Consider the following 27,948-nt stretch of genomic DNA (forward strand, 5'->3'; position numbering starts at 1 on the left):
AACAGTAGAGTTTCAATCCACAGCTGTTCATTGTCCTCATGTTTAGTTCTAGTTATTTGGATAGATTCTTTTCACCAGTATGAATAGGTGTCTGACCATTCCTCCACCATTTCAGTGGCCTTTGCTTTATGACCTATATTTAAGGAGTTTGCTGATTTCAGTCTGATTTCAGTTTTATTTTTAAAGCCTGAATCATACTTCACTTTACTCCAGTTTCAGCTCAAGTGTCCCCTCAATGAATTTATTTGTGATCTATAAAACTGCATTTAGAAATGTTTTCTGGGTGTAATCTGAAGAGATGCATTGTTCTCCACCTTACTCACAACTGGTGTTAGGGGGAAAAAATCCAAGGCTTTTGTCAGAAGTTATTTTCAGCCTACTGATAGCAGTAGCATTGCTCCCTTCCCTTCCCCCTCTGTCCGTTTCCCTCCCCTCCCTTCTTATAGAGCCAACACTGGTGACCACTTAAGCATATTTAAAGAGTGCAGGAGCCCTCCAGTTCAGATTCTTCATCAAGCCAAAGAAGACAAGATAACCTAGTCCGGTAGGTATTGTCACAAAGGGTTCTGGTGGGTCTATTTGCTGATAGGGACCTACGGAATACATTTTTCTCTGCTGGGGATTATTTGTGGCCTACTGCTTTACTGAAAGGAATTTATAGGTATAGTGCAGAAGTGTGAGCTCTGTGGGGCTGACAGCTGTACTGGAGTCCATAGGAGTTTATTGACATAGTGGCGTTTAGTAGTTTAAGAGAACTGAAGATACAGGGTGTCACATTAAAAAGCAATGGAATCATATTTTCCACCAGGCACACTCAACATTTTAATATACAGGCTTAATAAGATAGCAGGACAAAAATGAATGGACTTTACTGGAAATTTCAAAAGACTCCAAACTCAGTTCAGCTGGTAATATTTACTGATTTTACACAATTTTTTAGATAAAAGGATTTTAAATAAAAAAAATCAGTCAGAACAAATATTTTTAATCTCTGGCAACAGCTGTTTATGTGTTGATTTGGAATCAAATTCAACACGTGCCCCCTTGATAGAACACTAAATAACACAGCATAGGTAGAAGATGAAGCAATTCACAGGATGCAGATGTGTCATTCTCTTCTGGAGTTGCTTTAAACATGCACATACAGGCTGTTTGATTAAACCAGCCTGTGGGGAACTCCAAACAGGAGGGGGGAAATAATTCTAGAAATGTGTGTGCATGTTTAAAAATTCAAGTGTAGAATTAAAATAATTTTAGTGAAGCCTGGCTCGTCCTGGAAAACAATAATTCTGTGTCCATATGTTGGTAAAACTCTACAATGAGAATTTTGCATAAGGCGTGAAGGACCAGGAACGGCTCCATTATTATGACAAAGATTTATAAGTAGACACTTGTGAACATAAAAGCAACAGCTGATATTGTGGCATTAGTGCTAGAGGAACATACTGCGTAAACCTGATTCATACAGATCACTTGTAATGTAGGGCACTGCTGCCAAGATGCAAGTGAATCAGATGGCTCTGATTTTCTAAAACCAGTTCCAAGTATTTGGTTCTAGTGTCAGTGGCAGGGGAGTTTGTTGGTGTTTTTAAAATATATGTAATGCAATAAAGGGGGTTTTGACAAAACTGTAATATTAGCATGCTAGAAAATGTCAGATCAGTAGGGAGGGGGTCTAATCAAGACTCCTGAGTAATTTTGCCAGCTTTAACTCTGGCTAACTCTTCAACAAGTCATTTGGGTGATTTTGAAAGAAAAGGCCCAAATGACTGAAAGCCAATGTAACTTGTGCGCTTGCATCTCTTAGGCCATTTTGAAAATCCTACCCTTAGGCGATATGCTTCAGTTTACCATTCTGGAAAATAAGAGATAATAATATTTGCCTATTGCAAAGATGTTGGGAGGCTAAATTAGTTACATTAATTAGTCAATCCTATGTAAGTGCAAAATATTATTCATATTCCATTTGAATGTGTGTGAATATAAAAGTCATTATGAAAGTGACACAATTCTGCCACACTCAGCTATGTGATTTCACTCTGCAAATATGAGTGTTTATTGTGTTGCAGTCTCATTTTGCCGACTAAATTTGGTTTCTGTGAAGGACTTGTTTTAGATTTTGATCAAAATACCTGCACACTTTTTGACATAAAACAGTGTCAATGTGGGACACTGCAGATCCTTAAATGTTCAACACAATTTACTCTAACAGTTGTGGCAGGAGAGAAATAAAATAAAGTGTTTTTTTTAACTTTCAGGTTTTAGTACAGTATTAATATGTTTAAAAATATTTTTATTAAATAAACAAATGTTGAGAGGCGCTAGGTGTTTATAACAAGAAATACCGTATTATAACTGATAGTTTAAAATATTAAATAAATTAGAAATTGCTACAGAACTAATATTTTGAAGAACAGTAGAGTTCCTAGTAATAATACCTAGCTCTTCTATAGCACACTTCATCTGAAGCTCTTGAAAGTTAGTCATAAAGGAACAAAAGTATCATTATTCCAATTTTACTGAGGAGAAACTGAGGCACAGGAAGGTTAAGGCCTGGATCCACAAAGGGATTTACGTACTGTGATGCTGAGCATCACACCACCTAACTTAGGCACCTGGGAGATCACAGGAACAACACTGTGATCTACAAAGCCTGAGTTAGGCAGCTAAACTCCCTATACAAAGAATGGTGAGAAATAGGAGTCTGAGGCCTGATCTACCTTGAAAATTTACGTTGGTATAACTACACTTCCCAGATGTGTGGGGAAAAAACCCACACCCTTGAGAGACATAGCTATGCTGATCCAACACACGGAGTAGATAGTGCTAGGTCAATGGAAGAACCCCTTCTGTCAGTGTATGTAGTGTCTACACTGAAGCACTACAGCAGCGCAGCTGTGCCGCTGTAGCATTTTAAGTGTAGACATACCGTTAGACTGTGATCCACAAAAGCCAGCACTCTAGGTGGCTCGATTTCACTAGATATGCCGATGAGAGGGGTGTGTCCTAAGTCCCACCCCACTCTCAGAGATAAGCGCCTAAGTGCACCCTCAGGGAGGTACCTATCTCCATGAACTGGAAGGGTGGGGAGGGGGAAGATAGACAGCCTCTGAGCAAACCTACCAGATTTGACCCCTCAGGTCAGATATGTGGCCTAACTTCACACAGAACAGCTGGGTGCAGGGGGCGGCCTGGTTTACTTATAACTTTTAGCCCACTGGCTTTGGTACTCACCTGGGATGTAGAAGACCCCAGGGTTCAAATTCCCCCTCCGCCTGAGGAGGAGAAGGGGTTTGAACAGGGAACTGCCACCTCTCAGGTCAGTGTATACAACGCTACAGAGTGATTCTCTCTAGCCCAATTAATATTTAATCAATGTGGAACAACTTCAAGCAGAGAGATGGAGGGAGCCCCACATCAGAATATCCCATAGCCTAGTGCAGAGGTTTCTAAAGTTTTTTTGCTGCGCCCCCCTTTGGAGATTCATGTCCCATGTGCACCCCCCTTTGTAAGGGGGCAGGAGATAGATACTCATCATGTGGCAGCAGAGGAAGACTTTGCTCCCCGCAGCAGTTGGGCAATCTCAGCTGCCGAGATCAGGCTTATTCCCGCCCTCCTCTCCCTCCCCGCATAGGGGAAGCAAACAGGGCCCATGCTGAAGGGCTGGGGTCAGGAGAGGAGTGGAAGGCTGCACCCTGTGAGTAGTGCCCCCCTTGGCTGACAGAGCCCCCTCCTGACTCTTCAGTGTGGCCTTATCTGCTTCCCCTGCACAGGCTCTGTCTGGCAGGGGAAACTGATGGGCCTCTGCGCCCTGGGGCTGCGCTGAAGGGCTGGAGTCAGGAGGGGGTACCTGCATGGTAAAGGGGTGAGTTACTACTGGTTTGCTGCCTTCCACTCCCTGCTCACAGCCTCAGCAGAGGAGGGTAACTGCTGCTTGATGGTGACTGCAGCTGTAGCAGTTGGGAAGCAAGAGAGGCAGAGAGCCTGGTCCTCGCCCAAACAGAGCCATATCCGCTTCCCCTGCCCGACAAAGTCCACTCCTGAACCCCACCGCTCAGTGCGGTCCTGTCAGGACTTCGCAAGCCCCTAATAATCTTGTCATGCATTCCTCACAGTTTGGAACTTCCAGCCTAGTGGTTCATGGCTCACACTGGGGAGTAAGCAGGAGATAGGCATCTGGATTCCTAGTGGGAGGCAGCAGTGTGCATGCCCACAGGCAGAACCTAGGGAACTTTTACTGCAAAAACAGGCACCTATAGAGTTAGGCAGCAGCTGAGCGGGAGTATTGTGGATTGTAGTGGCACCCATAAATGGGACTTAAGTGCCTAAATCTGGGGAACGGTGAACTGCGGCCACTGGGAGCTGCGCGGGGCCGTGCCTGCCAACGGTCAATATGAACAAAATGTCTTGCGGCCTGCCTTTGGATTACCCCGATGGGCTGTGTATCAAAGGTTGCCGACCCCGATCTAGACATTTCTACTGTGCCTATCACTGTACTATCCAGTCACCATAATACCTTACATTTCCTGCTCTGCTTATTCACTTTAAAGCTAATGTTCAACAACCCTGGTATTCTGATAGTAGACTTCCATAGTTGGACATCTTATGAGTTAGACCCGATAGTAAAGTGGTATTTGCACTTCAGACAGATATGATCAGGTCTGGACCATCAAATTCATATAGTGGTTACCCTAACCCATTGTGAATCCTGGTCTTAGAGGTGAAATGCTAAAGCCTTAAGTTTCTGGTAGCCCTGTCCAGTGCAGAGATGATATTCTTAGGGCCATATCATGTCATCAATTTTTAATACTGCTCCTTTATGAAATTGCATTGAGCAAGAAGGGAATCCTGACTATGGGTCAGATCCCATGCCCATGGAATTCAACAGAATGACTCCTGATTTCAATAGGTTTTGGATCCTGCCCTAAATCCTCGGGTCCGGCTGCCCTGACATTCTGAGAAGCCCTAAATAAAATGAATCATGTGTTTATGGCTGCATGCCTGACACGTGAAAGTTGTACTTCATATGATAGCAGAGCTCTGATATGGAACAAGGTGGGACACTGAGTGCTAGTTGGCATGTCCAGAACAAGAATGCTACTCCAGCTCAGTGATACTGTACAGAAATGCTCAGGTCTAATGCTGTTGCTGTCCAATGGCAGTTCAGTGGCTCATGTGAAACAAGTATGGTGGTCGCATTACATTCCCTATGGTCACAGAAATCTCTACAAACCACAGAAATCACCACCATGATTGGCAGTCACAGTTGGCTGACCACAGATTTAGTGGACCATAGAGACTAAGTCTGGGCTTTTCAATGGAGTTTAAAAGACTTAGTCATTTAAATATCACCGGAATTTGGGTGCTGGGCTCTAAATCCCTTGGGATCCTTGGAAAATCCCAGCCTAAGAGTTCAATTTTCAAAATCAATTTAGGAGACAAAATTGCCTTATTTTCAAATGTGCCTAAAACACTTGGGAACTCCTAACGCTTTTGAAAATGGGATGTAGGCTCCTAAGGCACTGAGTCATTTTTGAAAATTGTATCCCAAATTACTAATGCACATTACATGTTTTGATTTCAACTCAGGTTTGAGGCCCATTGGTTGTACAGTAGCACTGAGCTGGAATAGCATTGCCCTGTCATGGCCCATGTCATGGACCTGTTCTGTGAATACACAGACCATGTAAGGGGGAAACATAGCCAGGGTTTAACCTCCTTGAATAAGCAGAACTGAAGGTTTGGAGGCACGCAGGAGTGCACTATTTGCCAACAAGAGTTGTCTAAGGCTTATGTGGTTTCAGCTTCCATATCTGCACTGGATACCATGTTTAGGAATGGACTCAAACCTGAGGATGTACAAATCAAGATACAAAATTCACCCAGATAACTGTGGTGAACATTCTTAAAGAGCATTCTGGGAGCCTTAGCAAGAGAGATTCCGCCTTTTGAAGATATCATGGTTTGAAATGTGTGGACTCCCTGCATCTCCTGGTTTGAATCCTAGAAAAATCAACTCTGTCTTCATGGGAATAATACTACTTTGCATCTGTATAGTGTCTTTAATACAATGACCTCAGTGTGCTTTACAGACACTGACATAGAGGGTTCACTTCCCCCACTGGTGAAACACGTCTTCTTCTGGGGTGTAATGCAGCAGCTGTTTATTGCCTTAGAGCAACGTGACACAATGGTGTAGGACAAGAATATTGCAGTAAAATTTACTGTGTGATATCCATTTGGATTAAACCTGTAAACTGAGTCCTTCTCTGATCTGCCTGGACATGAAAGAGCTTGAGCTAACTTCTGCTACATGGTGCAACTCAACTTCCATGACTTGACTTCAGCAGGGAGAAAGAGCATTGCATTGCATTGCATTGCATTGCATTCATGTAACTGAGAGCAGAATTTGCTTCTCACACCTATGGCACTCTTGCCAGGATTCAAGATTAAGATAAAATATTTGTTTTAAGATTAAGTTAAAATATTTAAGATTCAGATAATAGCCATCCTACAAAACTAAAGGGTCAGATTTCCCATGGCCCTTCCATTGCACAGAGGTACATGTAGGAAGGGGATACCACAAGGCATAGTTAATGTACTTGGAGACAGGAAGGGGCTAGGGACCTGCCTCCTTACCCCACTTCTGCACCTGCCTGCAGAGCTGGCCAGGCCAGAGATCAGAGCATGTGGCACCATCACAAGATTCAGTGTTCTTTCGGAGATATTTTCTACCTTGACTCTTTTCCCCTCCATCAGGTGATGATGAAAAGCATGGAAAATGTGTAAGCTCATGCAGTAATGTACTAATGTTGCTATAATTAACATCAGTGTCAAGGGTTCCCTTCAGAGCTGTAACCACTGCCTGTAACAGTGAGAGGTTCATTATTGAATTTTATCAGACCTTCTCTGGGATGTTTGCTCCTTCACTCAGCTGATGACGTAATTTCAATCTGTTCCAACCAACTGCCCTCTTGACAGTTTGTCAGGGCCTGGGACCTGATCCTGCAAGGTGCTTTGTGCTTTCAATTACCATTGGGCTTCCACTGAATTCCTTAACTTCAACTGGTGCAGACTTGAGCCCCTTGATTCCAAAGGGAATTGAAGAATATCAGGAGTCACTCAGCACATTGCAGGATCAAGCACTGATAGCATTGTCATTGGATATTGCTCTGAATTCCGACTTTTTGATTTCCACACTTGAAAAGAGTGGAGATAATTGGACTGGTGTAAGAGGGTGTGAGATTCCATTCAGTTCAATGGAGTTGCAACCCCATTATGTGTTAAATGCCCCATTCTATTTCCATCGATACTAATTAGAAATGTATCACTAATGGTAATGGGAGCATGATAGAAGCATAGATCATTTATTAATTTCTCAATTGTGTCATAATACTGTTAATTTCTCTTTGTTTTCCATTATCTTAAAACCCAGGTTTGAAATATTATTTATTTTTTATTCCTGTTATAAGAACAATCTATCATATTTTCATTGTGCAGGGCTGAGTCATCTGATATATAAGTGACAGGGGAACAGAATATTACAAATTAAATTAGAATATCAGGGTTGGAAGGGACCTCAGGAGGTCATCTAGTCCAACCCCCTGCTCAAAGCAGGACCAGTCCCTAGACAGATTTTTGCCCCAGATCCCTAAATGCCCCCCTCAAGGATTGAATTCACAACCCTGGGTTTAGCAGGCCAGTGCGCAAATCACTGAGCTATCCTTCCCCCCCTTGATTTCTGTTCACGCAAAGACAAAACAACAAATCTAAATGAATGAGTTTGATACAAAGTACTTTTAAAAAAAAAATCAAAGAAAGTGTTGCGGACAGGAAAAAGTTTTCAAGTAGCGAATATGATGATTTTTGTTAAGTAAAAGAGTTACCAAACAAGGAAAATAATGGATTTTAAAGTCCAGTTCTACTCTGTAAAATATGGCCCTTTTTCCTCAATAGATCTGTTCTTACAATGTACTCATTAAAACAATAAGGAGTACGGTGGCACCTTAAAGACTAACAGATTTATTTGGGCATAAGCTTTCGTGGGTAAAAAACTTCACTTCTTCAGATGCATAGAGTGAAAGTTACAGATACAGGCATTATATAATGACACATGAAGAGAAGGAAATTACCTCACAGGTGGAGAACCAGTGTTGACAGGGCCAATTCAATCAGGGTGGATGTAGTCCACTCCCAATAATAGATGAGGAGGTGTCAATTCCAAGAGAGGCAAAGCTGCTTCTGTAATGGGCCAGCCACTCCGAGTCCCTATTCAAGCCCAAATGAATGCTGTTAAATTTGCAAATGAATTTTAGTTCTGCTGTTTCTCTTTGAAGTCTGTTTCTGAATTTTGTTTGTTCAAGAATAGTGACTTTTAAATCTGGTATAGAATCTTCAGGGAGATTGAAGTGTCCATCTACTGGCTTTTGTATGTTACCGTTCCTGATGTCTGATTTGTGTCCATTTATTCTTTTAAGTAGGGACTGTCCGGTTTGGCCAATGTACATGGCAGAGGGGCATTGCTGCCACATGATGGTATATATAACATTAGTAGATGTGCAGGTGAATGAGCCCTTGATGGTGTGGCTGATGTGATTGGGTCCTCTGATGGTGTCGCTAGAGTAGATATGGGGGTCAGAGTAGGCCACAAGGTTTGCTACAGGGTTGGTGTTTCTGTGGTGTGGTGTGGATAGGTGGTAGATCGTTGATAATGCGCTGGAGAGGTTTTAGCTGGGGGCTGTTCGTGGTGGTCAGTGGTGTTCTTTATTTTCCTTGTTGGGCCTGTCCTGCAGTAGGTGATTTCTAGGTAGCCATCTGGCTCTGTCAATCTGTTTCCTCACTTCCTCAGGTGGGTATTGTAATTTTAATTTTGTGGATATAGACTAACACGGCTACCCCCTGATACAATGTACTCATTATCACTTCTGCTTACTTCACCAACTAAATCATGTTTTTACTACTTTTTAATCCTGTTAACACCACAAAGCTAAAATAGGTATGGGAAATTGAGCAAAATTTTATTCCATCTCTTACATACATTCTTAACTATGTTTCAGTTGCAGAATCTTTAATATTAGTGATGTTCAAACCAGAAAGAGCCAGCTTGACTTTCAGGTTGAGTTTGCAGAGCTGGAAGTTATAGACAGCTTATTTTCACTCAGATACTTGAACTAGACATCACTGAGATTATAAACACGAAACTTCACAATGTCGTTTTTATAGTTGCTTTTCAAGGTGAAACTACACTTCAAAATGTGAACCAAACGACTATCAGCTGTTTGTGCTACACTGTTCTGAGAAATTCTCCTCTATCTCTTGTTCGACAGCTGAAGAGGAATTTTGGCATAGTAGATTTGATGAATCATTCAATGTTCAACTTCTTTTCCTTAGCTAAGTACCCGGTATATATCTCAGCTGTGAATTTATCAGAGCCAAATTGGAACAAGCTGACCCAAAGCTGCCTTTGAAAGAACAGTTAACTATAATAAGAAAGTGACTGGCTTTCCAAGAAGGATAAGAAAGGCCTGAGCCAGGAGCTCCAAACAGTCTGATAATGTGACGTGCAAATGACAAGATGACATTCCAGTCTTCCTAAAAACTATGACTCAGAAACATCAAGAAAGCCCCAGGGAAAACCAGATTTGCTCTAGTTGTTTTAGAATCTGATGTACAACATGGTCAGCAGAGAGGACACTGGGGTTGGAGTCAGGTGACCTGGGTTCTATTTCTGGCTCCGACACTGACCTCATGTGACCTGGGCAAGTCACTTCACTTCTCTGTATCCCCATCTGTACAAAGGGAATAAGAAGTTCACATTCCTTTGCAACCCCTGAGATCCCTGAGTGAAGTACCTCAGAAAAACTAAATATTATTATTCATTGTTGACTGGTTAGTAGGGCTGTTGCATCTGTTGTGTTTGCATAATTCAGAAGGATGAACAACCTGTATCCATGAAAAAGCCACCAAAAATAACGTAAAATGTAAGACTAAATTCTGTAGGTATTAATTCCTTAATCTAACTTCACAATCGATCATATCGTAAGTTTAAAGAAATATGGGTACAGGCGATTTCCTTTATACGTCTGTCAGTGAACACATGGTAGCCTTGAATAAAACAACAGTTGCTTTGGAGAGAAGTAATAAAACAGTAAAATATGGTATCCCTTGACAGATAAGCTTGGAATATTGATCCCTAGAAAATTTATAAGGCCAAATTCTGTCCTCGGATTCACTTGTAAAACTCCACTAAAGCTTTGAATTCTGTATAGGATCCAGATCCTCCATACTCTTTGCCACACAAAAGTTATATGAAAGTTAGTGACCAAGGAAAAGGCCAACGCTGCAGAAAAGCAGCAATGAAAGGAAAAGGTAATCTTTGGAAAATGCAGCCCTCAGATATCCTGGATATTTATATATGGCCCCCTACTACCATAGAATCTGAGCATACACAATCTTCAGAGTATCCCTGTGAGATAGGCATAGTACTGTAGTATTTTCCTGTTTTACAAATGGAGTGACTTGCCCAGGATCACACAGGAAGTCTGTGGCAGAAAAGGGAATTGAATGCAGGTGTCTAAGGCCCCAGCTAGAGCCTAACCACTGGAATATCCTTCCTCTTGATCATGGTCTATTGGACCATCACTCATCAGCTATTGACTAAAGGTTGACCACCAAGGGTCCCCAAGGGCCATGATAGTAGCCAAAGTTCTCAGGGGCATATGGAATGGCAATGCCTCTTCCCCCACCTCCCTCAGTGATGCCCATATGCCAGCCTCAGGGAGACAGAGTGGTATAGGAGTTAGTTCGCTGGTTCTTTGCCACCAGAGAATCTGCAAATATTGGGGTGGTATTCATGTGGGCAGCTATGCTGGCTTTGGGACCAAGAGAACAAAAAGAGGGAATCCAAGTTGCTCTAATTAAGTCTGGGCAATTTCTGCTGACAGTTCTTTTATTTGTTTGCTTTTTTTAGGTAACGCTTCAAACCTAAGGATGCCGAACTGGGGAGGTGGCGCCAAATGTGGTGCTTGTGACAAGTCAGTGTATCATGCTGAGGAAATCCAGTGCAATGGCAGGAGTTTTCACAAGACATGCTTCCACTGCAGTAAGCTGAGCTACATTGTTGTAACTTTGCAATATCTCCATGGCTCAGTATAACTCCCATTTTAACAATAACTTAGTGCTGCAGCAACAAGCTCCTTGAGTGTCAAATCTGCTCAGAACCAGAGAAGAGACTTGCTCTAATTTACTTTATTCATTTAGAATTTTTGTTAGTGGGTGTGAAACATAGCCCTAGACAGAGGCCCTTAACACCACTGAGGACTTAAATGGTATGGAGTAGACTAGAGGGCTGTAGCGATCCCCTGGCAGCAGGATACATTTCACCCTGAGCCAGCTTAATCAGAAATACACATCTCATTTTGGGGAGAACCTCAAGGGGGCAGCAGGCACAAGTTACCTGGTCACTCTACTTCCCTATACACTGCTCCAGCACTGTACAGAGGGCCTACCTGAGCCACAAGAAGCCTGGGGAGAACCTAGGGTGACCAGATGTCCCAATTTTATAGGAACAGTCCCCATTTTGGGGTCTTTTTCTTATATAGGGTCCTATTACCCATTACGCCCGTCCTGATTTTTCACACTTGCTATCTGGTCACCCTAGGAGAACCCCCACCGTCACTGCAGGAGCAGCATAAGGTAGGGTGACCAGATGTCCCATTTTTAAAGGGACAGTCCCATTATTTGGGACTTTTTCTTATATGGGCGTCTATTACCCCCCACTCCCTGCCATGTTTTTTCACAGTTGGTATCTGGTCACCCTACATAAAGCTCTAGACTGTCCCACATACTACTTCCAGTATAGGGAGCATCCCACATATGGGACTGAAGGGGGAATCCCCATTGCACTGAACGCTACAGAGGTTTTGGCTTTCTCCAGACTGCAGAACAAGACACAGGTAGCTCAGGTAAAGCTGCTGTAAATCAGAGCTGTTTGGTCAGTCTGAGGGTGAGTGGGAAGGGCCCTCCTTTGGAGAAGCAGTCAGTCTATTCTCAGAGCCAACACCCAGTAAGGTCTTTTCAGCAGGGTGCTCATGTGGGTGCTTACTCTAAAGACAAGGCTCCTACCAGAAAACAAATCACAACCAAACTTCTTACAGTTAGAAAGCCTTTGCATCAGGGAATGAAGGGCTGTGTCAGTTTACCTCTTAATAGCAGCTCCTAATAATTGGGTCCAGCTGCTCCAGCTTCCTACCTCTTCAGCCAGTGCTTAATTAGTAATGAGAGAGCTGCTGGGCTCAAGCAATTGTTTTACTTTCATAACTGACATGCCAACCCAGAGGTGTCAGGGCTATGAACTGTCAAGCCTAGAGGTGCTGGGGCTCAGCCTTGGCAAGCTAATTAAGTAATTAAGTACCACAAATTAAGTACTGCCTTCAGCCCAGGAGGGCAATACCCCGTAGGCTGTAGAGTCCCCCTTTCCACACAGGCATTGCATGTTTTTATAGGAAAACTGGGATGTGGGAGAACCATGACCCTGGGTGTCCCCAAGGGTCTTTAACACTCATCACAGACTACAATATAACTACAATATACAAAGGAGTAAGTTTCAAATGGAAAAATCAGGTCTATAACAACTGCAAACACCAATTCTTTTAAACTCACCCAGTCACACAAGAAGGCATTGCTTAATGGGAGATTGCAGAGGATGGCTGCCGTGAGAGTCCAGCGATTCCAACAGGAATTGGACCCCTTCTGTATAGACATCTTCAAAGTGCCACCTCCATTGCCATGTCCTCCTTCCTCCTGCTCCTTTCCCTATGCAATGCTCATCCCTATGCAATGCCTTTTCACTCCCTACAGCCAACTCTGTGAAATTGACTCTTCCTCTCCATGGACCTACCAATCTAAGAGCTGCAGGGGGAAAGTGGAGGAGCTGAGAATGCAGGGAGAGAAAACATCAGCTCAGCAGTAGCTGCCCCTACAGGAGGAAGGCAGTAGTGCCATAGCATTTACCTTGCAGTCAGGTTTTTTTCTTGACATGGGAGTGAAGAATAGGTTGGCCAAAAAATATCTGGCCTGATCTCCACCCACCAACTGTGTCAGCAGACAATTTTAGATTGGTAGTGGTTTGCACAAGTGTAAATGACAACACAAAGTGCATAGTAGTGGAGGATCAGGCACAAAGTGTATATTTGTGAGTCACATTTTTTTAATGCATAGACTTGGAATTTGGCCCACACTGAGGTAGCTAATTTAAATATTAATAAGTTAGATACCGCAGTAAACATCTGAGACAGAAGCAAAAAATCTGAATAAAAAAAAAGTATCAAAATCAGAGTCAGTCCTTATAACAATTGGCAGCTGAGAGGTATGCTAACTGCTGATTCTTTTTCCATGACAGTTAGTTCCAGGTAATACTGATCAGTCCTGGAGTAGGTGAGTCAGTATCATGTTTGTGCGCTATCATGCAATATTCTATGGCTGTACTGGGTGCTAGGACACACCTCATCGCTCAGGACAGGCATGGCAGGCTTTCCAAATAAAATAAGAGATTGCCCAGCCATGAAGAAAAGCAGTCTAGGTGCCTGAGCAGGAGATTTGGAGTCATGCACACCTGAGTTCTAATCCTGCCTCCAACAATGATTCCTTCTGAAGCTTTGGCCAAATCACTTAAGCCTAATTTTTCAAAAATGGCTGTTTGTGTGTGCCTCAGTTTTTGGGTGTCCAGCTTGAAACATCTCAAGGTTGATATTCAGAGGTCCTGAGCACTTGTAATTCTGATTGACTGCATCTGGAATTGTGGCTGCTGAGCAGACTCAAATTGGACAACCAAAATTATAAGGTACTTTTGAAAAAACTGACCTTAACTTCCCTGCTTGTATTTCTCCACATCCAATTCCAATGCTTACTTCCAGGCTAGGGTGAATAGTTTGTTTATAAAGTCCTTTGAAGATGATAAGCACCAAGTATAGAAAATGTAACCCAATCATGTAAAAGCTGGTACATTGTATTCTTCATACATGGTTAGTTGAAAAGAATAGAAGATATCCCTTATAGCAAATCTTTTCCCCTTTAAAACTTAAATCTCATTACTAAACCAATTTAAATGCTAGAAAAGGAAGCAGACGTTGTGTACACATCATTATTATAAACAAGTCATTATAGCAGGCAGTAGTAGCAACCAGTATAATTAAGGCTGCAAAGTAGTTTCCATTATTGCCCTGTTTTTAGAGGCCCATCACAATCTCCTTTGGAGTTGAAATTCTCCTGGCTTTGTCTCTTCACAACAGTAAATTTTTGGTTTTGCATTAGTCATAATAGTTACCTCATCACACCAATAGTGGTCTTTCTTAGGTTTGATGTAGCACCCAGATTGTAGTACATAAACATTGACAGGAACACTGATAACATGGCATTTTTTTCTTGACTGGAGATGTACAAGTATAGGGAAATAATTCAACCAATATATTACATCGTACATCCAAACAAAACCAATTATGTTAAACGAACACTACGGTTGCAAAATCAAGCATTCAAGAATTCGGCAATGCCAGAATTAAGGTGTCCTGTGGAACCTTCATTTAGCCTCCTTTTGAATATGTGTTATGATACAGTCTTTAATTACATGATCACATCCTGTTTTTTCCACAGAACCAGACCCAGTGGAAGCACTGAGAGCACAGGAGAAACTGCCTCTCTGCTCTCAGTTCTGATGCCCAGTGCCATAGCAGTCCTTCAGTAGCTGGAAGGAGCAACTTCAGGGAAAATCCTGCTCCATCCCTGCAGCCCTGGGCTGAAGCACACTCAGTTATTCTCTAGTGATGGTGCATGTTCAGTCCACAGGGAATCGTCAGAGAATTTAGCTGTCAAACTAACAAATCTCTACTGAGCATGCGCAAATGGAGTTTTCTCAGAGGCTTATAACTTGGCCAGGTTTGGGCACATTTTCACCAGGATGGCAAAAGGCACTCCCTTCCCCCACACCCATGTCAAATTTCAAGTCCCTGCTTCAAAACAGGGAGGCACAAGACCATCTCAATAAAACAACTGTAAAAAAAAAATTGAATATGGGAAAGACACTATTTCTCCCTAATTCATTATTGGAAACAGATGAACCGTTTTTGCTAAAACTGTAAACAATAAATAAATAAATCTGACGCAGAAACCCAGCATGGAAAATTTTAGCCCAAACTGTTAAAGTTTGGCAGCAACTGAAAATAAGGTCTTATAATGGGAAGTGTCCTGCAATCTTAATTATAGGTGGCACTTACCTGCACTGAGTATAATTTGTCCTATGAAGAATGTGAAATAACACTCCCTTGTGCAGACTGCTGTTTACCTACTTTGTTTCCCTCTTGGATTTTACTTAAAACACAGCTGTGGTGGATATTTGGCAGGATCTCGCTTTATAAACCTGAAACTACTTAGTGATGGTTTATGAACGGTCTCTGAGCAGATGACAGGTCTCAGAGCTATTTCAACAATAGCACTTCAAGGGCTTTTGCTCCATCTGTTGTGGTACATAGATACTCTATCCGTATGGTGCCAAAAATAGAACCATTTTATCTGTTGCTGGAGTTTCCATCATCCCTCAACTCCCACAGTAAACATAATTATCATTGCAGAACAGATGAGAATGCAGCAAAGAGTGATCAGGTTCACAAATTAACAGAAGCTTCTAGTTTTACTGGCATTAATTAAAAAAAATAATTGCAAATATGTTTCTTTTTCCTGGATAGCTTTGTCTATTTTTATCACTGTACTGCCTATTAGCAACTAGTGCCTGATCCAAAAGCCACTGAAGTTACAGGAAAGACTCCCACGGACTTCAATGAGTTTTAGATCAGGTCCCTAGTGACACAGTTTGATCCATAACTTTTTCTTTTCATGAAAAAAAAGTGTTTGAAAATAACCAACTAACCTTTCTGGAGTTTGAACTCCCAGCCCTTCTTTACTCACTACGCACTTTATTTTTGTGTGCTAGTCATGTGAGCTAATCTGCCTTTTTCTTCAAGTTGCATAGTCAGTGTGTAAATTAGATGCTAGTCTTGACAAACCTGCAGGCATATTAAGGTGGGGGGAGGAGGTGAAGTCCAAAGGGTATCTGAGAAAGGGCTTTGCACATAATGGCAGAGATTTTTCAAAAGTGGATGCCTCAATTTGCACATGCCACATTTGAGACATGAGGCGGGTTCTCAGTACTTTCTGAAAATCATGCCTTTCCAAGTATCAACTTGGGTTCCACTTCCCACTCACCCCCCAAGAAAAAAGTCTGATGCACCTAAAATTACAAGTCCCGTCTGAAAAAACATGACCACTATTTGCTAAACTGTATTGCTTCTTGTTTTTTATAGTATTAATGCTATTGAAAGGTTCTGGATTGACAGTGGAATTCAGTTTCCAGAACTATTTATCCATAGAACAGGGACAGCATAAGCAATTGCAGTGTAGCATTGCTCAAACTGTCTCACCAAAGCGCCTCACCTGGGGAGGTAACTTCTAGGATGAGAGAATAGTCTACTCTCAATGCCCATTCACTTTTTGGCTACTCTGCTGATACTGAATGGTGCTAATTAGTGGTAGTTGTGCTGTGGGCTTTTTATAACATAGACGCCTATTCACTGGGAACTGAACTGAGACCACTAACAGCTGTCAGCTCTTATTAACTTTTAGTCTCTTTCAGTCTGGGCTAGATTTAAACTGGTGACCTAGAGGATAAAACTTTGTATCCTATTACCAATGTCTGACATTTCTATGACACTTTCCATTCAAAGATCTCCAAGAGATTTAGCAGCGAGTTAAACCTTATAATATCCTTGCATAGAGAACAGAGCTGGTACCTAGCTCTCTTTGGTGCTTGGTTGTAGAACCTTATCTAAACCAACCCGAAGAAACTCTAGAATAGTTGAGATCACCAGATATTTGAGATTCTTGTTGTTTCTCTCACACCAGAGGTGAAATATGGCAAGATAAAGGAACAAAATTCCTGGTTGAGTTCTATCTGGGTGCTTTAAGCATATCAATGACTCTAGTGTTGCTCAAGTTATTGTGATGGGGAGACTGCATAATTTCCATCCTAGAATACTGAAAGAATTGGCATATGAAATTACAAGTCCAGTAACAAGGATTTTTAATAAATCTATTAAAATTGGCAGTTGTACCATACGCCTGGAGAATAGCAAACATGGTACCTATATTTAAGAAAGGGAGAAAAAGTGATCTGGACAACTATGGACCCATTATTTCAGGGGTGGGCAAACTTTCTGGCCCAAGAACCACATCTGGGTGGGGAAATTGCATGCAGGGCCATGAATGTACGGCTGGGGTAGGAGGGGGTGCGGTGTGCAGGAAGGGGCTTAGAGCAAGGGGTTGGGGCAGAGGAGGGGGGCAGGGTGTACAAGGGGGCTCAGGGAAGGGGGTTGGGGTGCAGGAGGGGGAGCACAATGTGGGAGGGGGCTCAGGGCAGTGGTGCAGGGAGGGGTGTGTCAGGGGGCTCAGGGCAAGAGGGTTGGGGTGTAGGAGGGGTGCGGCAGTGGGCTCAGGGCAGGGTTTTGGGGTGCAGGAGGGGTGCGAGGTGCAGCAGGGGGCTCAGGGCAGGGGGTTGGAGTGAGGGATGCAGTAGGGGTTTGGGGTGCAGCTTACCTGGAGCCGCTCCGGGACCACAGGGACGTGGTGCTGGCCACTTCCTGGAGTGGCACAGGGCCCGCGGCACCATGGGGGTGGCAATCCTGGGGGCTGTAGTTTCTCCACCCCTGCATTAGTTAGACCTCAATAGAATACAAGACTGTAGAACAAATTTTGAGGAAAGAATAATTAAAGATGTGGAGGTAAATGGAAAATGGGATAAAATGCAACATGGGTTTATCAAATGTAGATCATACCTAACTAACCTCATATCTTTCTTTGTCAAGATAACTGATGTTTTAGACAAGGGACATGCAGTAGATCTGGTTTTCAATAATACATTTGACATGGTATCACCTGCAAAATTATTAGTTAACCTGAAGAAGATGGGGATTTGTACAAGAACTGTAAGCTAGATAAGGAACTGGCTAGAGGGGAGATGACAACAAATTGTGTTGAAAGGAGAACTGTTGGGCTAGGCGGCTTGGTCTGGGGACCAATCTTTAGTTAATATTTTCATTAAGAACCAGGCACAAAAGTAGGAGTGTGCTAATGAAATTTACTGATGACACAACGTTGGAAGGCACTGTCAATACAGAGGGGGACAGGGATATTATACAGGAAAAACTGGATAACCTTGAGGACTGGAGAAACAGAAATGGGAATAAATTTAATACAAGAAAGTCATATATGTAGGGACCAATGAGAATCTCTACTGCATGCTGGGGGCTCATAAGTTGGAAATTATTGAGGAAGAGAAAGACCAAAGTGTAGTAGTTGATCACAGTGTATTAATCAATGTGATGCAGCTGTGAAATAGGCAAATGTGATCCTTGGCTATATCAGGCAATGCATTTCCAGTAAAGGTAGGCAAGTATTAAGGTAAGTACCTGAGGTAAAGCCTCATCTGGAATACTGTGTACAGTTCTGGTTGGCCATGTTCAAAAAAGATACATTCCAACTGGAACAGGGGCACAAAAGAGCTTCTAGGATGAACAGGGGAATGGAGAGCCTATCTTACGAGAGGAGACTAAAATAGCTTGTCTTGCTTAGCCTAGCAAAAAGAAAGCTGAGAGGAGATATGTTTGCTCTCTATAAATACATCAGGGGAGTAAACTCCAGAAGGGATCAGAGCTATTTAAGATAAAGGACAATGGTGTCACAAGAACAAATTGACCATGAACAAATTTAGGCTGGAAATTAGAAGAAGGTTTCTAATCATCAGAGGAGTGAGGTTCTGGAATAGCCTTCCAAATAGGCATAGAGGGGTCAAACTACCTAACTAGTTTTAAAATGGAACTTGATAAATTTATGAATGGGATTATACAATGGGTTGCCTGCATGCAGGGGATTGGACTTGATGACCCAGAAGCAGTGCTTAATTTGTAATGAAAGAGGTGTCTGGGCTCAAGCAATTAGCCAGTGCAATTTTTTAAATTTTCATAACTGACGTGGCAAGCCCAGAGGTGCTGGGGCTATGAACTGCCAAGCCCTGGCACAAATGAAGTACTGCTCAGGAGCTCCCCTCCAGTCCTTATATCCCTGCTGAACTACACTTCATGAGAAAGGACCCCTTATTCATGAGGTCTGGTGTTCTCTAATGGTGCATTAGAGGTTCAATGGCTAGCTCTATTAAGCCCCAGAACCAAGCCTCCTGGGCTGGTGGGAATCAGGAGGATGACCTCAGGTCTTATTTTCTGTTTCGGTGTACCCCTTATGTGACTTGCCTTGAAAGGCACCAGATTCTTCTCTGCCTAGAATATTACTTACACTGCTTCTGAGAGGAGCTTTCAATTTCTGGTTACTCTTTTCTTTCTATTCAGAAATGCCACTAGTGATGCAGTCAAAGTAAATCAGAAGGTGACAGCTGAGGAAATTTTAGAAAACTAAACAGCACAAGCTGTACACTCAAGAAGTTTCTTTTTTCTCAGCGTGGCCCATGGCCATCTTGTCTTCCAGATACAATGAAAATAAGTCTACGGGGTGGGAAGTGAGAGTATGTAAGGGTCATTCAGAGATGATTCATGTCTGATACTTTGCACTGAATCTGATGAGTGGTTCCTGGTCATCAGAAGGATTTTCCGGAGATACCTTGTGTGGAATCCCACCCAACACATGATACCAATGCATAGCACCAGCAATTCTAACTATCGCCAGGAAACCACAAATGTAATGAAGTTTTAGATCTTTGCAAATATTTTCTGTGGCGATACAATTTTGGCCAAAGCCATGCCTATTTCAACCACCAGGCAAGCAGTCTTCTGGGTTGGGCCCAGAAGCTCTTCTTGAAAGTTAATACCAACAAATGGGTTTGAAACATTTGGCAAAATCAGAGTGGGACTATTTCTCTGGACAGCACTTTGATTGGAATATGATTCATGGGTGGTTATAAATATGTAGCTTGCCAGCTGAGCCTCACTGTGATCAGCTCCCTTTTTGCATTACACAAGGGATCACCCAAATGTTTAGAGCCAGGGAGTAGATAGTTTAGAGGGGGTAATTTCTCTATCTTACTGCTCTATTTATCTATAGGACAGGTACACCAAATGTAGTGCATACTGCTCCAGCAGTAATGACATAAGAATGGCCATACTGGGTCAGACCAGAGCTCCATCTAGCTCAGTATCCTGTCTTCTGACAGTGGGTGGTGCCCGATGCTTCAGAGGGTGTGAACAGAACAGGGCAATTTATCAGCCAGTTCCAGCTTCTTGCAATCAGAGATTTAGGAACACTCAGAGCACAGAGTTGCATCCCTGACCATCTTGGCTAATAGCCATTGATGGACCTATCATCCATGAACTTATCTAATTCTTTTTAAAACCCAGTTACACTTCACCATGAGTTCCACAGGTTGACTACGCATTGTATGAAGAAGCACTTCCTTATGTTTGTTTTAAACCTGCTGCCTATTAATTTAATTGGGTGATCCCACGTTTGTGCATTATGCGAGGAGTAAATACTTCCTTCTTCACTTTCTCCTCACCATTCATTTTATAGACCTCGATCATATCAGTCATCTCTTTTCCAAGCTGAACAGTCCCAGTCTTTTTAATCTCTCCTCATATGGAAGCTGCTGAATACCCCTAATCATTTTTGTTGCCCTTCTCTGTACTTTTTCCAATTCTAAGGGCTTGTCTACACTTACCAGAGGATCGACACTGCGACGATCAATGAATTGGCAATCGATTTAGCGGGTCTAATGAAGACCCCGCCAACTCCTGTACTCCACCTGATCGCGAAGAGTAAGGGGAGTCAATGGGAGAGTGTCTTGTCAACGTCACGTAGTGTGGACCCCGCGGTAAATAGATCTAAGCTATGTCTATTTGAGTTACATTATTCACATAACTCAAATTGCATAGATTAGATCGACTTTTCCCTTTAGTGTAGACAAAGCCTAGGATATATTTTTTGAGATGGGGCAACCAGAACTTCATATAGTATTCAAGCTGTGGGCATAGCATGGATTTATTTAAAGGCATAATATTTTCTGTCTTATTATCTACTTCTTTCCTAATGGGTCCTAACATTCTGTTGGGTTTTTTGACTGCTGCTGCACCTTGATCTTGGCATTGGATAACTATCCATAACGATGCCAAGATCACTTTCTTGAATGGTAATAGCTAAATTACACCCCAACATTGAGCATTTATCAACTTTGACTGGTCAAGAAAATAGCAGATGAAAGTCACCCAGTTTTGTGAGATCTCTTTGTAACTCTCTGCAGTCAGCTTTGCACTTAACTCTCTTGAGTAATTTTGTATCATCTGCAAACTTTGCCACCTCACTACCCCTTTTTCCAGATAATTTATGAATATGATGGATGGTACTAGTCTCAGACAGATCCTTGGGGGACCCTGCTATTCAACTCTCTTCACTGTGAAAACTGACCATTTCTTTCTAACCCATTTAACCAGTTATTGATACATGAGAGAACCTTCCCTCTTATCCCATGACCCTTACTTTGCTTAAGAGCCTTTGGTGAGGGACCTTGCCAAAGGCTTTCTGAAAGTCCAAGAACACTATAGCTATTGGATTACCCTTGTCCACACATTTGTTGACATCTTCAAAGAATTCCAATGGATTGATGATGCATGATTTCTCTTTACAAAAGCCGTGTTGACTCTTCTCCAACATATGTTCATCTATGTGTCCGATAATTCTGTTCTTTACTATAGTTTCCACCAATTTGCCTGGTACTGAAGTGAGGCTTACTGGCCTGTAATTGCCAGGATCACTTCTGGAGCCTTTTATAAAAACCAGCATCACATTAGCTATCCATCAATCATCTGGTACAGGAGTTATTTAAGCAATAGGTTACATGCCACAGTTAGTATTTCTGCAATTTCATATCTGAGTTCCTTCAGAACTCTTGGGTGAATACCACTTGGTCATGGTGACCTATTACTGTTTAATGTATCAACTTGTTCAAAACCTCCTCTATCGACACCTCAATCTGGGACAGTTCCTCAGGATTTATCATCTAAAAAGAATGGCTCTGCGAGAATCTCCCTCTCACCCTCTGCAGTGAAGGCCAATGCAAAGAATTCATTTAACCTTCTCTGTGCTGGCCTTGATTTCCTGGAGGGACCTCTTCCAGTGTTAAGAGGGAGATCCATTCAATCTTTGGCCTCCATGCTCAGGCCTGGCAGGCCGGCTACTACTACAGTTGCTACTATACCAGTAACAAGGCTTAGGTCAACTCCTTTTTATAGGGCAATCAACAGACACTTCTGGTTAGTACCAAACTGGATTAGATTTACAGTGGTGACTAAGCTGGCTCTTTACTCCCTTTCATGACGCATTCTGTTCATCTTGGATATTTCAACAATAAATTAGATATACTTGGGAAATGATTTTTACTTATCAGGGACTCAAACATGACTTGAGTGGTATTTTTGCATCACAAACAAGAGCAGAGTCTCAGAATATTGGTAAATGCTGAATTTAAAATATATTAATATTTGTGCTTATAACAATGACAGCTGATTAACTTTTCTACAGTTTTAAAGGATGAGAAACTGGGGTGGGGGGAAGGAGGGGGCATGTACATTAGTAACCCATATCTTCGTCCCATCTAACAAAGGGAAATCAGGTTGCTCCAAAACTGAGATTTCACTTGAGTGGAATTCCCATATTTCAGTTCAATCATGAGCAATTAAGAGCTTCCAAGCAGATGTATGTGTTATAGGCTATCTGCCTTTTATGCGGGGAACTCCCATTAATGCTAAAGAGGTTTATGCACAAAGATCAAGGGTTAAATATAGCCCTTAATCTTCTGCTTCATGTCTTTCCAGGATGCAATGGCAAGCATATTAAGAGGGTTATAACCTTCCTTATTTATTTTTTTGCAGATACATGCTAATTACTTCAGTGAGAGACCACAGGGTAACTTTATCCTAGATCCAAATTTGTAAACATTTATTTACCCTACACTAGCTATACATCAGAACTCCTTTCTTCCTATTTCTGCTATATTCTTTTTTCAACAGGTTTATCAGAAATAAACTCAATATTCCAGATGAGGGCATAATATTGAGTTATATCAACCATTTTCAAGAACAAAATAACTGGTATTACAATAATTCTGAGGTATGTTAATACTCAGATTTGTAAATACAAATTTTTATATGCACTTTTGTTCTCTATTTTTAGTGGCTTGCAGAAAAGCTCTGGACAGTACTACAGTAGCAGCTCATGAATCTGAAATCTATTGCAAAACCTGTTATGGAAGAAAATATGGTCCCAAAGGTATTGGGTTTGGACAAGGGGCAGGGTGTCTCAGCACTGATACTGGCGAACATCTAGGCTTGGATCTGCAACAGTGAGTTAAATCCCATTGATTATACCTTTTTTTAAAAAATGTATATTCTCCATTTATTGGACACTTCATTAGGTTTCCATAACAACATCTAGCATAAGGGGCACAATAAATGCAATCATAGGTTTTTCTTCCATGAGTCTTGTCATTTCTGCCAATTTTTAATAACGTTCAGTCTCTTGAAAGCCTTTTAAAATATTTTCCCTATTCCAATAGGTAATTACGGTACAGGAAACCTTGCTTTACATATCACCACAGACCTAGATAGTCACTGCAGCTGAAATTTGCTAGTAGTTGCACAATCCCACAATCATGTTCACCATAGAACAATAGAATCAAATATCTTTCCCTCTGAGTGGCTGCACTGTACTTATATTTTACTAATATAGTAATAGTTACAGTACCCCATGCTGTTAACTTTTTTCTCTCTACAGGAAAATATCCATTATAAAACCTCTCTTATGGGTCACATACCATTTTGAGGATATAGGACTCAACAGAGGGATAGAATCCTGGCTGCAGATAACTGCCTATGTCACTATGCTTTTATAATAGTTTGTGATTTTCAAAGCTGCACATTTCTAAATGACTCCAACATTTTCCTCTGTAATGAAGCTAATATATCCATACTGAAGGTACAAGCTTAGAGAGCGTATTTATCAGTAATCCTTTGTCACAGGCACATTCATTATTGTGTGTGTCATACCAGGAATTTTAAACTTTCTGTAGGCTTAATGACATGTTGCAGTCTGACAATCCAGGAATTCAAAGGTCACTCCATGAATGACTAAGAGCTGACACTGGGTTGGGCTGATAGTTCAGAAATATAGGTTGAAACCATTTTTCTGCATCTGACCTTGACATAGTATAGGCCTTTTGAAGGCAACAAACAAAAACTACCTGCTGATACTTTACAATGAACGAAGAGGACAGCATTTCAGATTCCTGTCTCTTTTTATTAACCTCTCACTAACAAGTCCCAGCAGCTAGTTGATTAGAGAGAGAACACTTAAGTATTGCTGCTTTGTATTTTTCAGGGTATCTTTAATACAGATATTTTTTCTTAGACTCCCCACTTGCCTCTCCCTTTCTGTTAAATACAGTCTTTTTTGTGCATATGGCCATGGCCATGTGCACAGCCAATGTTATGGCTGGCTGTAACGTTAAGACCAGCAGCTATTCACTAAAACCAAGGCAAAGTCATCTGCTACCTTAGTCATAGCAATAGCTCCTTAGCACTATAAAATGCACTTACTTCTGTAGAATTTTTTTTATTTTCCTGTATTATAAATCAAGCTTCACGTCCTGTGAACCAATACTGTAATGTTGACTAACCCTTCCGAAAAAATACATTGAATTGGAAAGAAGATTTCGAGAATGGAAACATGATTTTTCAAGCGATGTTTAAATATACTGAAAATCTCTGTTTCCATCAGCTCACCAAAGCCTGCTCGCCCTTCTACGCCTACCAACCCTTCAAAGTTCACCAAAAAGTTTGGAGATGTGGATAAGTGTCCCCGCTGTGGCAAATCGGTGTATGCTGCAGAGAAAATAATGGGAGGAGGAAAAGTAAGGGATTGTTACATGATTTTTATTCTAGTATTTTAAAAGATCTTTTAAAACTGGTTTTAAATTTTGCTGAATTATACCAAATTGAGAGAGCTTCTCCCCCCCGACATTCGCCGAGGTGGTTTTATTATGCTGACGGGAGAGCTCTCTCTCATTGGCATAGAGCGTCTTCACCAGACACGCTGCAGCAATGCAGCTGCATCGGTACAGCTGTGCCGACTGCAGCGCTGTACATGTAGACATGCCCTAAGACACCATTCCCACCTCCGCCACAGCTGCTCCCCTTGAAGAAAGGGACTCTGAAGAAATCTGTTCACAAGCCTCAGGTTGCAAACTCATTCTTTGGGATAAGTGTTCTCAAACTTTTTCACTGTATGAACCATATCTTAATTGGGTTTGGTGGCCCCTCGTTACTGTTCACTATTGCAGGGGCCACCTCCTCTCCCTAACATCCCTGTGCCAGCCAGAGTAAATGCTTGTTTATCTTGTAAGCTTTTAATGATTGTGTAGCTGGAAAAAAAGAGAAGCCAGTGTCATGTAACCTGCTACCACTTTGCTGTTCTAGGATCATTCACTGAAAATTCTCTGCAATCTAAAAGTTTGAAGCAATGGCTAACATGCAATTGCTGTATAGCCGACGGGATCTGATTCAAGTTCTGACCACCATTTGAGACATCTCAGCTAGTAAGAAGGTCATTAGGAGTCATATATTAGGATAGGGTGCAATCACAAAAAAAATCAGCACAGTGACCTATAGTGACTAAAATGGAACATATTACTGAGATGAAATGAAAATTAATGAAACAATTTCAGTCTTTTCATCCGAAGAAAATATAAAACTATAACCCTTTATATGTTGCTTGTCAAAGTTTCATACTAGCTACTTGATATAATCTTTTTGTAATGTATAATGTGATGTCTCTGCCTTCTCTCTCAGCCTTGGCATAAGACTTGCTTCCGTTGTGCTATTTGTGGAAAGAGCCTAGAATCTACAAATGTTACAGACAAGGATGGAGAAATCTACTGTAAAGGTAAGTGCAATCTATTTATGAGATATTTCTGCTATATGGCTGAAGATATTCTTCTAAGTCTGCTCTACTCGGACAAAGTGTAGGCATCGCCACCTATCTTTGTTAGATACCTGAACTTGGGAAAGTATATTTAGTTCACCCCCTTTCTTTGCTTTAAAGAAAGATCTATAATTTGTACAATCCCATAGCAACACCACAGTCTCACCACTTATTGGGAGTGAATTTAAAAAGCAAATTAATCTATATCTTCTATCATCAATATTAAGTCTTCTCAAGTTTGGGATCTCTCTCCACTAAGAATCACATTGATCCTGCAAAATGATTTGTGTGGGGAAACCCCTGCATCTGAACTGGTCTTCACTCACTTCAGTAGGTTTCCACAAGGACACAGGTGTCTGCCCACAAGCTTCTCATTATAAGACCATGGTCTTAGTTGAGATTCTTTCCAAGGAATGTTACACTGGGAATCAAAGAGCTTCACAAATATGCTAACAGCATTGAAGATAAAGGATTTACTTTGGATTTCTCTCTCTCAGAGACAGAGTCAATTCACCTTTAAATAGTCTGAAAAGGGTATGAAGAATTGTATGTCAATGTTCTAGGCTGGGATTGTCAAAGACGCCTAAGGGAGAATTCAATAGGAATTCCCTTTGGCCCTTTTTAAAAATCCCAGCCCATATATTTATTCCACATGCTCTGCAAACGAAAAGCATTCACATGAGTTAGAATTGCCTCTAATACCTATAACCTAGATTTTTTCTGAGTATTTTACAGTACTGAAAGTTGTTCTTAGAGGAGCTTGACTTGACTTCAGACAAAGCTAACAAGTTTGTCTATCTCAAAAGCAACAAGAGTGAACAAGGTTGCATTGTTGGAATAGTAGATGTGCCTGAGAAAGAGAATCCATGTTTATTTTATTCTTACAGCCTTCCTAGCCATTGTATTTTATTTACTGTGATTTCCAATTATAAATGAGTTTTTTTAGTATTACTTACTACATAAAAATACTCAAAATATTAATTACTAACTTCTTTCTCCCTTTCTTTTGCAGTTTGCTATGCAAAGAATTTTGGTCCTAAAGGAATTGGGTTTGGTGGCCTCACTCAAGTGGAAAAGAAAGAGTGAAACTTTCTATATCAGACACATTTCACACTTCTGTTGATGCCACAGATTGATTGTTTGCTAAGTAAAACAATGATTCATTGAAAAGAACCTAGGGCATTTAAAAAAAACTTCTGCTTCTCCAACCTCACTGGAGAGATTTGTAAGCTTATTTCTTAAGAAATTATTGCAGTAGCTAGAAAATACATTTTGACAAATGGATTTAAGTTTATTCTACACTGAAAAAGAGCCTAATATTTTGCTAAATTCTAACTTGTTTGTGAACAATCGTATTTCTTACACTACTACTTATCTTGTTAAAAAATGAGGTTATAATAGCTTTGCCCCGAAGAGGTTATTATCCTAGGTAAGGGGGCATAGGAAGGTGTTTTGGATTTATTCCACTCCAACAGAGCAGAATCTTGCCCATTCCTTAGTGAAATACGTTCTGATGTTACGGTGGTGCTATGGTATAGGAGGAAAGTTTTTTTTTTGAAAGGCACATTCTAATCTGTCATAATAGCTAACAATTTCAGCTCCATCCTCTTGAGTAAAAGAGAAAGGGAGTAAAAAGACTTCTTGAACTGGAAGTCAAATTTTCATAAAACATGGTAAAATCAAAGTGGATGTTAAATCTAGTTTTGTCATTGTAGATTTCTCTAGATACAATAAACTGTAGATACTGCTTTTATGCTATGACTGGTTACGTTATTTTGCTCCTGTTTTGTACTCTAACACTCAATGCGCTCACCTAGTTCACCGGGCTAAACAAACTATACCTATATTGAAACTGATAATTCTCTGGTT

General features: G+C 41.3%; 1 protein-coding gene across 1 annotated transcript; it reads left to right on the top strand.

Annotated features, from left to right (window-relative positions):
* The first annotated feature begins 441 nt into the window (after positions 1-441).
* CSRP3 (cysteine and glycine rich protein 3) lies at positions 442-27,832 on the top strand. The gene is made up of 6 exons (XM_054026450.1): positions 442-544; positions 10,970-11,101; positions 23,275-23,443; positions 24,877-25,009; positions 25,947-26,040; positions 27,092-27,832. Exons 2-6 carry the CDS (start codon positions 10,990-10,992, stop codon positions 27,163-27,165), a joined length of 582 nt encoding a protein of 193 aa, XP_053882425.1. The 5' UTR covers positions 442-544; positions 10,970-10,989; the 3' UTR covers positions 27,166-27,832.
* The last annotated feature ends 116 nt before the right edge of the window (positions 27,833-27,948 follow it).

This window comes from Malaclemys terrapin, chromosome 4 (assembly GCF_027887155.1).
Source record: "Malaclemys terrapin pileata isolate rMalTer1 chromosome 4, rMalTer1.hap1, whole genome shotgun sequence".
Taxonomy (NCBI): domain Eukaryota; kingdom Metazoa; phylum Chordata; order Testudines; family Emydidae; genus Malaclemys; species Malaclemys terrapin.

Excerpts from the sequence above, each read along its gene's own strand:
- CSRP3 (XM_054026450.1), top strand. The coding sequence starts at position 10,990 with ATGCCGAACTGGGGAGGTGGCGCCAAATGTGGTGCTTGTGACAAGTCA. Across the intron at positions 23,444-24,876 it reads CTAGGCTTGGATCTGCAACA|CTCACCAAAGCCTGCTCGCC; the intron begins GTGAGTTAAATC and ends TGTTTCCATCAG. Across the intron at positions 26,041-27,091 it reads TGGAGAAATCTACTGTAAAG|TTTGCTATGCAAAGAATTTT; the intron begins GTAAGTGCAATC and ends TTTCTTTTGCAG.